General features: G+C 40.2%; 1 protein-coding gene across 2 annotated transcripts; it reads left to right on the plus strand.

Annotated features, from left to right (window-relative positions):
* The first annotated feature begins 2,187 nt into the window (after positions 1-2,187).
* Positions 2,188-16,904, plus strand: LOC127642940 (ectoderm-neural cortex protein 1). 2 transcript variants are annotated; one of them, XM_052125404.1, is made up of 4 exons: positions 2,188-2,500; positions 4,098-4,397; positions 4,601-6,125; positions 13,423-16,904. In XM_052125404.1, exons 2-3 carry the CDS (start codon positions 4,104-4,106, stop codon positions 6,080-6,082), a joined length of 1,776 nt encoding a protein of 591 aa, XP_051981364.1. In that variant the 5' UTR covers positions 2,188-2,500; positions 4,098-4,103; the 3' UTR covers positions 6,083-6,125; positions 13,423-16,904. The 2 variants fall into 2 exon arrangements, with proteins under 2 accessions (XP_051981364.1, XP_051981365.1); XM_052125405.1 differs by lacking the exon at positions 2,188-2,500 and adding an exon at positions 3,744-3,800.
* Positions 16,905-17,418: the final 514 nt, after the last annotated feature.

Raw genomic sequence — 17,418 nt, forward strand, 5'->3', positions numbered from 1 at the left:
TGAATGAATGCTTAACATTTTGTTGGCATGTTTGGAGTGTGTGTATCCATAAATTGCCACCCAATATTTTATTAATACTGACATTTTAATAAATAATAATACCCAATACTATTTTAAATGTAGAAGTTTGAGGAGGGCCTTTTTCTGCTTCAGCATGGCAATGTCCCTGTGCATTCCATACATTTCCTGAGTCTGACGTGGAAGAAATTCACTGGTCTGAAAACAAGCCCAATGCTGAACCCCAATGGACACCTTTGGGATGAATTGGAACATTGCAAGCCAGGCCTTATATCAGTGCCTGACATTACTAATGCTCTTGTGTCTGAATAGGAACAAATCCCTGCAGGCATGTTCCAACATATAGGTAAGCCTACTCAGCCTTTAAGCCTATTAATTCCAATGCTATTGAAATTAAATGCTCAACAAGACACAAGAGCATCAGTGAGGTCACTATGTTGGGTGAAGGGACTCCCACAGGTGTCCAAGTGGATGAGGTCTGGGCTTTGCAGGCCAATCTATTGCTTCCATTCCAGACTGACAATATTTTATGGACCTCTCTTTGTGCTAAGGGGCATTGTCATTCTGGAAAAGAAGTGCCCTTCCCCACTGTTGCAAGGATGTATATTCCATGGGGGATAAGAGGGAGGTAAACCCCCAATAATCAAAATAATATTTTTACCATGATCCATGGAAACATGAGGCTGTGAGGGAAATACTTAGTCTCTTCAATGGTATGCATTGACTGTATAAAGCTGTGTAAGGTCCTAGATCGCATAAAATTGTGTGGAAGTTTTTTGTGTGTGTTTGTGTTTTGTTTTTTTATCAGCTGAATGATCAACACCGATGTAAACAATAGTACTACCCATTGAGACTGTAAGTCTGTTCCTCACAGCCTCTAAAAATCTTTGTGTTCAACAGATGAAAAAGTCATTCACATCTTGGATGGCATTATGGCGATACGATCATTTTTATTTTTGGGTGAACTATTCCTTTAAGGAAATAGCGCCTTATGTTCAGGAGGGGGCGATGTTGTTCCGTAAATTAATTTTCAATGGCAGTGTAGCTCATATGGCTCTGCCTCATACTAAAGGAGAGCAAACTTTGTGCTGGACTCTAAATGCAATTGACTAGATTATTTACATTTGAATGAACCACTACATTGCCACTACATGAGAACTTTAACTTTTAGGCATTTTAGACTTTGTCCGCAGCTAATTCCGTGATGTTAAGCAGAATGTTATAGTCAGTCACCATTCACTTTCATTTGCAAATTTTTCGAATACTATTTAAGTGAATGGTGACTGGAGCGGTCATTCTGCCTAATATATGCAGTAGCCTACTACTTTACTACCTACTAAAAGGGCGTTATATGTAAGTTATATGCCAGCAATTCATTTTTATTTGTAATTACTATAATACACACAAACCCATGGTGATATTCTTAATGTGATTTGATAAAATCCCATTATTATTTCATTAATGAGCGTCACCGACGCATCCTTGTTAAGAAAACCCGAATTTCTGCATATCCAGATGGTATCCAGGTAAAATTTTGATAGTCTGGACCAAAATGAAATCTGATTTTTCCGAATCTGATTTTAACCACATAGGGAGTGGTTTTAAATACGATTGAAATCTGATTTTTCAGATGCGTCTCAGTCCGGACGCTCTGATTTCAAAAGGTATTTTGCGTCACTCTTAACGCGACACACAACGATGACGTCAAAAATCGTTGACTGCAGCACGGAACATCACAATATTTACCAGTCTCCTCCGTCGAGGAGTTTTTTCTTGTGCGACGGAGGAGTCCTGCACCGCGGCTGGTCAGGGCGCTTATTTGGAGAGCGAGATGATGCACCTCCATTTCCCGCATCTGTTTTTGAAAGCATCGTCACGTGGGTACGCCTACGTCGTTACCAAAGCAACCCATGCAGATATGTTGGTTATGTCTGAAGAGGCCAATCTGATTTGATCACTTGCCATTAATGGTGCGGACGGTCTGCCTGAAAAGATATGATTTGAGAAAAAAATCTGCAAAAATATGCCTGCAGTCTGAACATAGCCTCCTATCTCTTTGCAAGCCAGTTCATCAATCTCCTCCCACCTTCTCCCTAAGGAACAGTAGCTCCGCCTCTCTTTCTTTCTTCCCTTAAAGCAGTTACACCCCTCAACTGCTTGCGAGTCAGACCTTCATGAACAACAGCTACAGAACTGTAAGCTGCATGTTGATACGAAGCAGCGTATTCTCTGAACCCATATTGCTTCCTATGTGACTCTGCAAAAATTTACCAGACAGTATCAGTAAGCGCATTGCTTATGTTAAAATCTTCTGGATTCAAATTTCCCTTCCTTTGTTTTATTTTGTGGTTTATCCACGCGACATCGGACGCTGCTGCGAGAGCGTCCTGCGCCGCAAGTTTGTGGCTCTTGTCCCCGTCGCGGTGTGGCAGGTTTGAGGGCAATAGCAGACAGAACTGAAGTCCTCTTTGCTACTGAACAGGTAACATATTTATTGTATATACTTAAATCAGTTATATGTACATTCTCTAGTCATGTGCTGAAACATGTCTTCCATTACATGACAAAGTTGTCTTTCGGTGTGGGGGGGTTGTTTGTTTATATACACTTATTTATTAGCCAGTCTTCAAAGGCTTGTCGATTAGACCATGTATGTTTTCGACTTTTTACAAGTGATCTGTCAATGGCATTGTAAAATAAGTTTATGTAGCACAATTTCATACACAATGGTAATTCAAAGTGCTTTACATGGAAATTAGAAATGGAAGGAAAAAATAAAGATACGTTAGTGGCTATTTTAAAATAAGTTAAGAAATACAAACTAGAATAATAACAAATTGCAGCAGTGTCCATCTTTGAATGCACTGGTAAAGAGATGTTTTTTTATTTTTATTTTTTATCTGAATTTGCACCTATGACAATCTCTAATAAGGTTATAGATCTGTCATCAATCAAAATTGATATCAAATTATGTCTGTTGACAGACTCAAATTATATTTGACAAGCAGTTGTTTATATAGCCCACTACTTGGTTATTTATAATGTATTATATATAGACTGTAATTTCGCTCTTTATTGTTTCGTTGTAAATTATCAAATGATTATGGTGCTTTATTTAAACAGTTATTCACAATACATTGCTATTTTACAAAGCTGCGTTGCAAAGTAATTAATAGGCAATGTCAGCACAGGGTTCCTGTTTTTTGTACTTCACAGCTGTGGCCAATGTAAATGAATTAGGTGTGATACATCGCCATTGCTTGTGTGTCCTTAATGTGTTTAGAACTACATTTTGCGTCAGAACAGCATTAGCGGAAACACAATTAAATTCTCCCAGGAGGGATGCTGACAGCCGGCAGGGACCAGTGGACGTGCATCGGTTACATGGAAATTCAGACGGATTGGATTTGAATGTGCACCATACAGGTGACCAGATGGCAGCCGGTGACATTGAGACACTTGGTGTTGACTTTGTGTCTGGTGCTCAACCCTTTGTTCGTTTCCACATTAAATTGCGGCCAGGGGTGTTTACTTCCAAAAGTTTTTTTCCTCCCGGTTCCCCACCCCCCACTCATCCTTATCCGTCCGCCTTTGAACACCTGGTAATGATTAGACTCCCTTGCAAATGTTCACATTCCAGTCGACTAGACATCAGAGAGGCTTCCACTGGGTTTTATGTTGTGTTTGCAGAATTACATCATCTTTCTCTGCCTTTTTTATTGAGGTTTGGCACGCTCTTCATGGATTTTGCTGATATTGATCATGTCACTGTTCAAAACTATGCCGGTGATCTCTTGCAGTAAACAACTGTGATGCTGTTCAAAGCCCTGCAGCATGCCAGTTTCTACTTGGCTCAACATGTCCTCATAAAATCTTTCACGTTATACTTGGAGTGTGAATTTTAATCATCTGGTTGTCACACATTACCTGTAATAAAGCTTACATTTGGTGAATGGTTATATCATTTGTGATATCTATTTAATTTGTCAACAGAACTTATGTGTTTGTCAGCTTTAACAAATATGTATTTGTGTATGCATGCCTGCTATTTTGATTTAGATTTTTCTCTTTCTTTGCAGGATTCAATGAAAATGTCTGTCTGCGTCCACGAGAACCGCAAGTCTCGTGCCAGCACGGGCTCTATGAACATCTTCCTGTTTCACAAGTCCTCGTATGCTGACAGCGTGCTAATGCACCTGAATGCTCTCCGTCAGCAGAGGCTCTTCACTGATGTTCTGCTCCATGCAGGCAACCGCTCTTTCCCATGCCACAGGGCTGTTCTGGCTGCCTGCAGCCGCTATTTTGAGGCCATGTTCAGCGGAGGGCTGAGAGAAAGTCAGGACAGTGAAGTGGACTTCCGGGACTCAATTCATCCTGAGGTATTGTTGCAGTGATCATGAAGATATTTACATGATTGATTGAAGAGAGCTGCATTAAACCTCAAAAAGTAGCTCTGTAGGCTTATTGCCAAATAACCTGGCTTATTTTCTTAAACAAAAGTTACAGAAGTATAGTATCCAAGAACATTATTGTTTTTCCTTGTTAATTAGGCTAATCTTTGTGTTTACTTCACATTCACAAGGTCTTGGAGCTCCTTCTGGACTATGCCTACTCATCAAGAGTGATAATAAATGAGGAGAATGCAGAGTCTCTGCTTGAGGCTGGTGACATGCTGGAGTTTCAGGACATCCGAGATGCCTGTGCAGAGTTCCTGGAGAAAAACCTCCACCCATCCAACTGCCTGGGTATGCTGCTGCTCTCGGATGCCCACCAGTGCACCCAGCTGTTTCAGCTGTCCTGGAGCATGTGCCTCAGCAATTTTCCTGCTATCTGCAAGACAGAAGAGTTTCTGCAGCTGCCCAAGGACATGCTGGTCCAACTGCTGGCACATGAGGAGCTTGAAACAGAGGACGAGTGTCTGGTCTACGAGTCAGCGCTCAACTGGGTGAACTATGATCTTGAGAGAAGGCACTGTCACCTTCCAGAGCTGCTACGTACTGTGCGTCTGGCTCTCCTGCCTGCCATCTTTCTCATGGAGAACGTCTCCACAGAGGAGCTCATCATTGCACAAGCCAAAAGCAAAGAGCTGGTGGATGAGGCCATCCGATGTAAATTGCGCATCTTGCAAAATGATGGCATCGTCAACAGTCCTTGTGCCCGGCCTCGCAAGACCAGTCATGCCCTGTTCCTGCTTGGTGGCCCCACATTTATGTGCGACAAGCTCTACCTGGTGGACCAGAAGGCCAAAGAGATCATTCCAAAGGCAGACATACCCAGTCCACGCAAGGAGTTCAGTGCCTGCGCAATTGGCTGCAAAGTGTACGTGACAGGGGGACGGGGCTCAGAGAACGGCGTGTCTAAGGATGTTTGGGTTTATGATACATTACAAGAAGAATGGTCCAAAGCAGCTCCAATGCTGATAGCACGTTTTGGGCATGGATCAGCTGAGTTACGCCACTGCTTGTATGTTGTTGGGGGTCACACAGCTGCCACTGGCTGTCTGCCTGCTTCACCATCTGTGTCCTTGAAGCAGGTAGAGCAGTTTGACCCTGCTGATAACAAGTGGAGCATGGTAGCACCACTGCGAGAGGGTGTAAGCAATGCAGCTGTTGTCAGCGTAAAGCTCAAGTTGTTTGCCTTTGGAGGAACAAGTGTGGCCCATGACAAGCTACCCAAAGTTCAGTGCTACGATCCTGCTGAAAATCATTGGACAGTCCCAGCTTCCTGCCCACAACCGTGGCGCTATACTGCAGCTGCTGTTCTCGGAAACCAGATCTTTGTAATGGGGGGAGACACAGAATTCTCTGCTTGCTCTGCCTACAAATTCAGCAGTGACTCTTATCAGTGGACCAAGGTAGGAGATGTTACAGCAAAACAAATGAGTTGCCAGGCGGTGGCATCTGGTAATAAACTGTATGTGGTGGGTGGCTACTTCGGTACACAGCGCTGTAAAACACTTGACTGCTATGACCCCACATTGGATGCTTGGAACAGCATAACTACAGTACCTTATTCCTTAATCCCCACTGCCTTTGTCAGCACCTGGAAACACCTCCCAGCCTGATGCGTGTCTGTACTCACCTGTGAGACCCCACTGTTCCTAAGCGGTAGGTCAGACTTTCTCTATTGGAACACTTGTATTTTTTTAAAATTAAATTATAGATTGTACATGGACTGGAGAGCATTCTATGTCTCCGGTTCAGTCTCAGCTCTATTTTATGGACACCATTATGTACATTCACACTGAAAATCTAATTTCTCATGCTTTATCTACAATAGGTTATGAGCACAGTTAGAGGCAGTTGTGTTGTAGGAACTGAAAATGCATTTTGAGAGAATTCATCCAAGGGAATTTGAGAAGCAGTGTTTTATTAGATGCATCAATCCCCTGTTAGTTAAGGTAATTAACCTGTTTAGATGAGTTGCTAGTTGTCTGTTTCTCTGAATTCATTTTTTTACTCTGAGAGAAATTCCAACTTTGCGGTTAGCATCCATATTGCCCCCTAACACATTGGAAACAGTCTTGCAATTTTACATGGATCCTTGTTTGCTTGTATGCACACTGATTTTAGATAGATGCATAAGAATCTTATTAAAATAACTTGCAAATTAAGGATTGACCAGGCAATTAGATTTTCCTCTATGAATATCAACCAGGTCAGCTATGCACAATCAGATCTATCAATTCCTTATCAAGTCTTTTCTCTATCTTAGTTTTCCTGGTTTTAGCACTTTGAGGAGAATCTTAGTTTTCCTGGTTTTAGCACTTTGAGGAGACTCTTATGTTGTGAAGATGGGTTCAAAATTCACACTAATCTCAACGTTTCACTTGAATCAATAACATTGTGCTCTCAAAGCTAGTTTCATAATGAGTTGCTACAGATGTGAGGTCTCCTGAGGCCAGCTCAACAAAGATGGTTGTGCAGAGTCCAGAAAAATGCTGGCTATTAAGCTTTGAGCCTTGCCCAGTCTCCAAGAAAACAGACTTGGGTCACAGCAGAACTGCAATGGAAAAGGGCATCAGCCTTTCCAGTATCTTCCTCTCAGCAGTTATGTGGCAAGTGATGCATGTGTGTGTGTGTGTGTGTGTCTGTCTGGTTCTGGCTGAAAGGGAGGCTGTGCTGTATCTGATCAGTCTCCAGACTTGGAGAGAGAAAAAAGATACAGCGAGAGTGGCATCCTTGCTTCAGAGAGTTCAGAGCCTTGGTCTTAGAGCTGGAGATTCACACTCGCAAGAGGAAGCCTACTCCTGAATTTCAATATGTGCATGGACATATGCAAATTTTCACATGTAAAATTTAGATCCAAAGTAAGATGGTGTGTTTTTGCATGTTTGTATGTGTTTTGAGCTGTGGCTTGTGGTAGGGCTGAATGAGTTATGGCGGTGCCATGGAGGGGCGTTCCATAGAGGGTAACTGAAGCAGATTAGAAGACTTTTATTGTTCCGGAGGGGGGAATTTGTCTAAGGGTGGAGAAAGGATGGATGAGGGGTTGGGCAAATGAGGAAGGGAGAGAAGGAGAGAAACATTGTGGTTGGAGTATAATTGGATGAACAGTGTGTTGACAATTTGCATCATTGTAGCAGGAAGTCTGATCAACATTTCAGTACCAGCTGTGATGGGCTAATCTGGTTTGGTGGAATGGAGAACAGTCAATTACTGATGATTAAAGTGCAAATGAGACCAATAGTAAGGTATGGTATGCTCAAATAAAGAAACACAAACAAGATTAATATATTTTTTTTTAATTATTTAAACACTCCGCATAAAACTATGCTGTTGATTCAGATTATGTTTGGAAACTTTTGGCTGGGCGCAGTATGTATTGCATTTAATAAATGTAAATGTCTTCACTCTTGATTTTTAAAGAGTCTTAACCAAAAATTAGAACAACATTTTATCTTAGGGGCAAAAGAACACAACATGCAACTTATTGTAACCATTTAAATTGGAGAAATGGGTGGGAGATTTGATGTTATTTTCCTATTCTCTTCTGAATTAGCACTAAGTTAAAGTACAACTGAACAATGGAGAGATTTATCACTACCTGGTAGAATGATATTAATATTTTATACACTCATTTCTCATCTCCCTTCATGGCAGGTTATCTGACTGGAGAAAGTATTAGATAAATAAAAACTGATAGGAAGAACCAAATCTGACTGGAAGCATAGGCGGAAGTCGGGGGGGTCAGGACCCCCCCTATCTGAGGGTTGCTCAGATACAAAAAATAATTGTTTAAGAAATGAAATAATACAAATGCAAACGGGGCAACAACAAAAAAAACGTTTTACACATTTTGAGTCCCCCCTCCCTTGCCTCACAGTGCTTTGGTCCACTGCCTCCGCCCCTTTTACCTCACCACCGACACACACACATTCCGGTGGCGGGAGAGAAGAACAAAGTTTTTGAGTAGTTGTGGAACTCCAGTAAGTCAATGTTATTTTATTCACTTTAAACATTGGATGAAGTGATTATTTTCTCTTTAATATAGATGATGCTGAGTCATTAATAAATCATGTCCAAAAACAAATATATATTAACAAATATATTATAACGTTTAACGTTACCCTTGTTTAATACAGTCTATATGTTTACCTAGCTTGTTTAATACAGTAGTATATCTCCACTCACACACACACCCATAGAGTGTACGCATACACTACGTGATGTAAAGTTAGTCTTGTAGATTAGACTAGTCCGGGTGCGCATTTAGATTTTTAACGCTTTCACTGTGATTTAGTCTGTTTATATCATTTAATATAGTTAATCTAATATAATATCACACAAAGAATGCAGTTTTTCTCCAGACATCAGCATGATAACAAATGTGATTTTGATTTAATACAAGTTTAATAAACAAGAAGTTGATATTAAGTGATGTACATTTTAGACACCATATTGCTTGTTTTAGCTCCATGCTACACTAATAATAGTAGTAAGGCTTTCCTCGGTGTACACGTATCCTTGCAAGTACAATTTTGTCTGTATTATTGGTGTCCCCTTCAAAAATTGCTCTTGAGAATTGTTATGTTTATTGTCCCCCCCAACACTTTGATGACATTTTCTCCCCTGACTGGATGTAGTAAAATCCAGGACAGCACCCTACACAACTTGAATCCTCCTCCCTGAAAAGCAAAAATCGAGCATGTCCTATACACACATTTAGTTCCTGACTGCCTTGCATTGAGCATTTAGCTTCGGTTAAAATCTTGGTGACCTTGTGCGTGTGTGTCTGTGTGGAATGCCGCCCACCTTGATGGGGCAGTTAATTTCAAAGTGGTGGTCCTTCTTTTGTTCACAGAGCCATTCCTATGCTTTTTAAAAGACCATGAAGTGTTCTAAACAAGCCAACAATGAGGAGTCTCACTGCTGGCCAGAGGAGTAGGAGGACAGAGAAGACCGAGATGAGGGGATAGGGGGAGGAGGGAGGGTAAACAAAGATTTTCAGTATAGCTTGTTCTCTCCTAGCGGCTGTCTTTTCTCACACTCAAACTCCTGCTATCGCTTCTCCCATGGGAATGCATTTGGATACAGAAATCCTTCCTTTCCTACATACACAGTCAGTCAGGCACACTGCTCTTTTTATCAATTATGTTTTCCTCTCTCTGAAAACGTTTTGGTGTTCTTGAACTCTGAAAAGGTTCAGTGATGTTCTTCAAAGATGTACTGCATTACACTAAAATAACACTTGTTCTGGAATAACAAACATCTGCACACTTTTGTATGCTCAATGGACCCTTTCATCACAGCGTGATGCATTTCCGTCCTAATTTAGCAGTGTAAATGTAAAAAAATATTCAATGTGCATTTATATCACTTTTTGTGATTACCCTGACATTAATGTAAAAAAAAAAAAAAAAAAAATTTGACATCTTAATTTCTTAATCCATTTTTTGGGATATTTTTTTCTGTTGCTGTTAGATCAAATGGGGATTCAAAAATAATTGCTGTGCTTTCTCACCTCCTATATACAGGTCCTTCTCAAAAAATTAGCATATTGTGATAAAGGTCATTATTTTCCATAATGTAATGATAAAAATTAAACTTTCATATATTTTAGATTCATTGCACACCAACTGAAATATTTCAGGTCTTTTATTGTTTTAATACTGATGATTTTGGCATACAGCTCATGAAAACTCAAAATTCCTATCTCAAAAAATTAGCATATCATGAAAAGGGTCTCTAAACGAGCTATTAACCTAATCATCTGAATCAACTAATTAACTAAACACCTGCAAAAGATTCCTGAGGCTTTTAAAAACTCCCAGCCTGTTTCATTACTCAAAACCGCAATCATGGGTAAGACTGCCGACCTGACTGCTGTCCAGAAGGCCATCATTGACACCCTCAAGCAAGAGGGTAAGACACAGAAAGAAATTTCTGAACAAATAGGCTGTTCCCAGAGTGCTGTATCAAGGCACCTCAGTGGGAAGTCTGTGGGAAGGAAAAAGTGTGGCAAAAAACACTGCACAACGAGAAGAGGTGACCGGACCCTGAGGAAGATTGTGGAGAAGGACCGATTCCAGACCTTGGGGGACCTGCGGAAGCAGTGGACTGAGTCTGGAGTAGAAACATCCAGAGCCACCATGCACAGGCGTGTGCAGGAAATGGGCTACAGGTGCCGCATTCCCCAGGTCAAGCCACTTTTGAACCAGAAACAGCGGCAGAAGCGCCTGACCTGGGCTACAGAGAAGCAGCACTGGACTGTTGCTCAGTGGTCCAAAGTACTTTTTCCGGATGAAAGCAAATTTTGCATGTCATTCGGAAATCAAGGTGCCAGAGTCTGGACGAAGACTGGGGAGAAGGAAATGCCAAAATGCCTGAAGTCCAGTGTCAAGTACCCACAGTCAGTGATGGTCTGGGGTGCCATGTCAGCTGCTGGTGTTGGTCCACTGTGTTTTATCAAGGGCAGGGTCAATGCAGCTAGCTATCAGGAGATTTTGGAGCACTTCATGCTTCCATCTGCTGAAAAGCTTTATGGAGATGAAGATTTCATTTTTCAGCACGACCTGGCACCTGCTCACAGTGCCAAAACCACTGGTAGATGGTTTACTGACCATGGTATTACTGTGCTCAATTGGCCTGCCAACTCTCCTGACCTGAACCCCATAGAGAATCTGTGGGATATTGTAAAGAGAAAGTTGAGGGACGCAAGACCCAACACTCTGGATGAGCTTAAGGCCGCTATCGAAGCATCCTGGGCCTCCATAACACCTCAGCAGTGCCACAGGCTGATTGCCTCCATGCCACGCCGCATTGAAGCAGTCATTTCTGCAAAAGGATTCCCGACCAAGTATTGAGTGCATAACTGAACATAATTATTTGAAGGTTGACTTTTTTTGTATTAAAAACACTTCTTTTATTGGTCAGATGAAATATGCTAATTTTTTGAGATAGGAATTTTGGGTTTTCATGAGCTGTATGCCAAAATCATCAGTATTAAAACAATAAAAGACCTGAAATATTTCAGTTGGTGTGCAATGAATCTAAGATATATGAAAGTTAAATTTTTATCATTACATTATGGAAAATAATGACCTTTATCACAATATGCTAATTTTTTGAGAAGGACCTGTATGTCTACCCCTCTATAGTTTACTTCTGTGTTCCCAACCTGAATATGTAAAAAGGGTACATTGTTTGGTCTCAAAGATGAACAACAGCACAGTCCAAGATGTGGGAGTCCTTTATCAAACTGTACACTTCTGTTAAGGTTCTTCTTCCTTGTTATTTTTTTTTAGAAATACTGTACCTACAAAACGTGAGTGAGAGAGAGAGCTGCACATATGCGTGTATGTTAATGCCTAGCTTGTGTGGGAGTGGAGAGAGGTCATTAGTCTAAGTTGTGTTCATTCACTCTCAGCTCCATGCTGCTTTAGACAGACTGCCATGGTTCAGCGAACATTTTGTTTTCAAAATCAGGTCTGAATAATCTACACCCAACTACCTCCTCGATGGATGGATGGATGGATTTAGTTTTGCTCCCTTTCAGTCTTCTGGGCTTCTGTTTGAGTGGGTTTTAATCTGCAAACAATTCCTCCATAACTGCAAGGATCTGTTGCCCTTTACAGTCATTTGTATGAACTGATTGCACAATTTACTGGAAGGCAGTGGGAGTTTGGTAAAGGAAAAGAGCGAATGAATGGGGGCATAAACTTGATTTGGATGCTCAGGGGGACTTCTGTTCTCAAATCACCTCCTCCACTTTATTTTTCTCCTTTAATTCAAACTAGAGGCTCCAAGGGAGAGCACGAGGGGAAGATATGACTTCAGAAATGATAGCATGCATTTCTGGAGCTTAAGGCTGTAAATGGCTGTAGAGTCAAAGCTAAACCGAAAAAAACCCTCTATCTATGATGACATTTGATAGAAACACGATCCCGAGAAAGCTTTGCTGCATTTAGTTGTACATTACATGTGCTCTAGTTTCCTAAGGGCTTCCAAGATAATTCTTTTGCCATTGCTGTTGTTGTTAGACCTTCAGTGATTTGACAATGCAGGAAGGCACACCTCGTTGCATAACAAATTAATGTATTCAATCTATAAATAAGATATTATATTTCATATTTTTGTTACATATTTATTTATTGTTAAATTGCATAATTTCTGTTTACAAGTATTTACATTGATTTGTTGAACACGTGCAAAAACCGGTACTGTCTCTTTAACAAAAAAGCGCATTTCTGTTAACAATGCATTTAAATGAGTGCATGTTAACTAGAGAGGACTCAAATGGCTTTACCTAATCTGTGCAATGCATGATTAGAATTAATGTTTTTTTTTTTCTGGAGGGGAGATGTTTTTGATCAACAACTGATTGTAAAGAACAGAAAGGGTGTTAAAAGAGACTGTATTCAATGACAAATGGTTTGTGTGGATCTGGTCTTGGACACAAATTACATGGAACAACTTTTACTCTCAACACACAGTGATAGGATCTTGCTGCTGAAAACTTAAATCTAAACTATACAATTACTGCTGAGTGAATTGTAAACATTTACCAAATATGTTCACTTTAGTCGCATGGTGTGAAATTTGTTTACAAATCTCATTCCTCTCATTGAAGTAGAGGGTTGCACATTGAGTGAAAGATCAATCTTGGGATTTAAGAATTGATACCGAAATCATTCAAATGAAGATCAAAACAATATTTTTACCCACCCCTATGTGAATATCTTTGGCCTATATCTGCCTATTGAACAGGTGTGAGGGTCTGGCCTTTAATCTCCCTTGTTTTTCCTCGAGGGAAAGGTAAAGTACAGACGTTTTGTGAATGTTATTGTTCTAGGGATTAAGTTGAGATGTAATTTAGCTTGAAAAACAGCATATTTTGAAAATAACCTTGGTGTCAGTGATTTTAATTGATCCTCTTGACTTTTATTGTCTTCTCTCTCCACAGATTTTCTTGTATCCCTTTTGTTGTTATTGTCTACTGGATTCCAACTGTGAAGAAATACACAAACCCATCTGTGCAATTTTATGAAGAGCTAAATGTGTGTGATGTCCAGTCGTAAATTGTTTTTGTTTTCTGCTGCAAGTGCACCAAAATGTTTGTACTTCCAACATTTCAAGTATATTGTGATGTCATATCTGTATTTTGTGGAGTATCAGAACTTGGGCTTCATCTTGAAAACCAAAAGAACTGCAATGCGTCCTACAAGACCAGTCTGCTTCCAGTCTATTTCCATCATGACCAGCATAACCATCAACTTTGTCCCCCACATTTGTGTATTTTGACTTTTTTTTTTTTTTTTACAATGATGATGCCATGCAAGCTAACTTGGACTCTTTTGCCTGTTTACATTTATATACTGCTTGAAGGATGAGTGGAAGCTTTTGATTTGGAGATCAGCAAGAGACGAAATGCATGATTGGAGATGTTACATCTCAACAACACACTATCATACCCTCAACCCCTCCAATATAAACTCTAAACAAACAGTTTGAGCATGCCCTCTGATGACAAGAAACAACCCACAAACACTGTCCTTGCATTAATACTTTCTATGGACTGATTGACTCTTGCAAGAGACTCGTTGAGTTGTGCGAGACACTTCTGCTTTGCTGTTTTTGCCTGTACTAATATAAGCACATGCAGTCACAGTAAACGTGAATGACAGAAGGAGAGAGAAATGAGGTGAGAGTCATTTCGTCACCCTGGGAGGGAAAGCAGTCGCTATGGAAATGACAACAGGAAAAACCTGAACTGTAAATTTAAAAAAGAAAAGGTGCAAGGAACTGGTTGTCTTAAAATATTACAGTGGCTATTAATAGTCTTAATTTATGATGTTTTTAAGGCCTTTTTATTTTATTTGATTCACTGTGTTTTAACAATATTCTTTTTATTTATTGTTTTTTTTTTCTGCTTACATGTTTGTAAGTTTAAAAGTTGACAGGTTTTTGTTCTGTGCATGGCCCAAAATGCTCTGTTCCTGCTGCTCTTTTGCACATTTTCGGGAGGTAATTTTGACTGAGTAGGTGGAAATTGTAGTGGTCAGTGAACGCTTGAACCTCTTGCTCATCTGAGGGTCATAGGTCATTGATGGGATAAGAATGGGCTGAATGATGTCAATGATTACCCTGGGTGGGATGGGGGAGTTGTGAAGGGGTTTTGAGAATTCGGACAGCTTGTTGGACTGGATGAAATTTAAAAATGGAATATTTCTGTTTTCTGTTTATAGTGCCACAATGTTTACAGTTTTCAAGAAAGTTAACCAACAAATAACTTACAGCCATCTCTTCATATTAAGTTGGGCAAAGATAATGTATTTCAATACTGAAGTTTCACATTTTAGCTTTAAACTTAACTTCTGGTCTACTTTAACAATTAGCGCTCGATCAGGCATCATTCCACATTGTTCTCATGATCTACTGACTTGCATCAAATAAGGTTGACTTCAAATATCTTTGTTTCAACTGCTAATAGCCATACTACAATGTTGGCATAAGTTGTTGTCCCTGACTAGTGGTTTTGACCAGTGCTCATTGACCTAATGCCAAACTCAGTCCAGCATGCACCCTTTCTAACCCTGCTCTGCGTCCATCACTTTGTCAGTGCTGGAACACAGTGTGTTATAAGGAACCTGTAGAGCTGAGGAATGTGACAATCACAGCTGCTCCCCAAACAGCTGGAACTGTCACCAGCATGTCGTAATTCTGACTGTCCCTTACAGTTCAGTGTAGAGCGGAAGATGCTTCGCAGCTAGAGGAAAGTTTTCTACAGAGCTTGGTTTTGTTGCAGTCTCCACCTGTTACTGCTTGCAACTATGCTAGCTGTAAATATGCTATTTCATGAGGTGCACTTCATGAAATCATTGTCTTACTCAGTATTTTTTACTTATTTTCCAGTTTAAAAACATCCTTTTAAATTGATTGGTTTACTTGAAGCAAAATGACAAAGATATTAAGTGTTGTTTGGAGAAATGTAACCAAATTTATTGAGGGTTATCCTTAAAACAATGGGAAAATATGCCAATGGGGTAAGAACGATAACCTTGTTTTTGCTTTAAATTGGCTGTATTCCTCTTACCCTTTTGGCAAATTGTTTGTTCTTGCTTTAAGTACAAAGCTCAATACATTTAGTTAGTTTTCTCTAAAAACAAGACTTATGAACCTTATGTTCACTTCTCAAGTACATTTTTACAGAATTGCAGAGTTAGAAAATGCTGTGAGTTCAATATTATTGGTAGATTTAATATTGACCACAATGGTGTTTACTATTATTAAGCTAAATCCCAAAGGTCTCAAAATAGCTACTTCTAAAAAGCGATGTCTACATTAGGGCAAAGAACATGGTGCTTTCATGTCAGTGCCAAACTAACTGTAGAGATGATCCGTCTGTTTTAATAATAATTTCAGAGCATCACCGTTATAATTGCAGACAAATCAAAGGTTTTGGTTTAGGTTCATAATCACCACTGGCAATTTGTGATGCGATAGCTGTTGTGACAACACTTTTGTTCATACTGATTGCAAAACAAACCATATAGCTTTACATTTAATGGACATTAGGAATATACTGTTCTATGTTGTTCCATTGCATTGCGATATAGCAGGTCAGTGTAACAGCAAGTTTGCCGTCTAAAGGAAAGCTCTGTCTGCACACAGTGAGAGAGAGAATAAAAGTAGCGAGGGGTTCACATTCCTTCTACAAAACCCTCCCAGAAAAGCTGTTTCAGGAAATTCATGCTTACCGTGTTCCCTTTGGCCTTTAGGGGCTAACACACCCTCCATATTTTTTGCCTCAATTTGGAATGCCCAATTCACAAAGTCCTCAATCCGGGTGGTGGAGGAGGACGAACCTCAGTTGCCTCCGCGTCTGAGACCGTCAATCCATGCATCTTGGCACGTGGCTTGTTGCGCGTGTTACTGTGGAGACATGGCGCATGTGGAGGCTTCAACCTATTCTCTGTGGCATCCATGCACAACTCGCCATGTGCCCCACCAAGAGTGACACATCATTATGTTCATACACCACATTATGGTGACCGTGAGGAAGTTACCCCATGTGACTCTACCCTTCCTAGCAACTGGGCCCATTTGTTTTTTAGGAGACTTGGCTTGAGTCACTCAGCACACCCTGGATTCAAACTCACGACTCCAGGGGTGGTAGTCAGAATCTTTACTCGCTTAGCTACCCAGGCCCCCACACACCCTCCATCTTTGACCCCTCTGCACCCCCAAAAATACCTTTTCACAAAACTCTGAACACACTGACCTCCAGCCAATAAGAGGATGCCGTTCTGCCCCTTGCACAGTTGCCACAGCAATGGTCAACAATCATTGCTCCCCTCTTCCATTTGAACTAGTTATAGTCAAGTGTTTTGATTTTCTCTCTCTCTCTCTCTCTCTCTCTCTCTCTCTCTCTCTCTCTCTCTCTCTCTTCTTTGCCCTTCTTCCCTCCTTCCTTTTTCTCCCTCACTCCTCCTGCTCAAGTGAAAGATTGATTCAGAGGTGATTCTTAGGTTTGTGTGCATTGCGAACTCTTAAATGGTGTATGCCTTCACAAACAGACACATTGCTTAAACACTGTCAATGTTGGGCTGTACTGTCGTTTTTGTGGATGTCATTTTTTTCAATTTCTATATTTGTCGTATTATATTATTGTATTGTTATTTGATCTCAACCACAGCGGTTAACATTATTTTGTACAAGTGATTTTTTTTCACAATGTGAAATTCATGGCTAAATAAAGATAAGAGGTTTTCCTCTTGATAGGTATAAAACATTTATGCATTATTCAGGTTTCTCAGTTTTCCAATTTTTTATTGTTATAGTCATGAAACCGGTCAAAAAAATGACCTGGTCCTATTTTACTTTAAAAGGAATTTTTTACTCTCAATTCTCATTTTCTGCAATGGGAAGAATTTATTTTTGATTTATTTTTATTATTATT

Source organism: Xyrauchen texanus, chromosome 4 (genome assembly GCF_025860055.1).
Source record: "Xyrauchen texanus isolate HMW12.3.18 chromosome 4, RBS_HiC_50CHRs, whole genome shotgun sequence".
Taxonomy (NCBI): Eukaryota; Metazoa; Chordata; class Actinopteri; order Cypriniformes; family Catostomidae; genus Xyrauchen; species Xyrauchen texanus.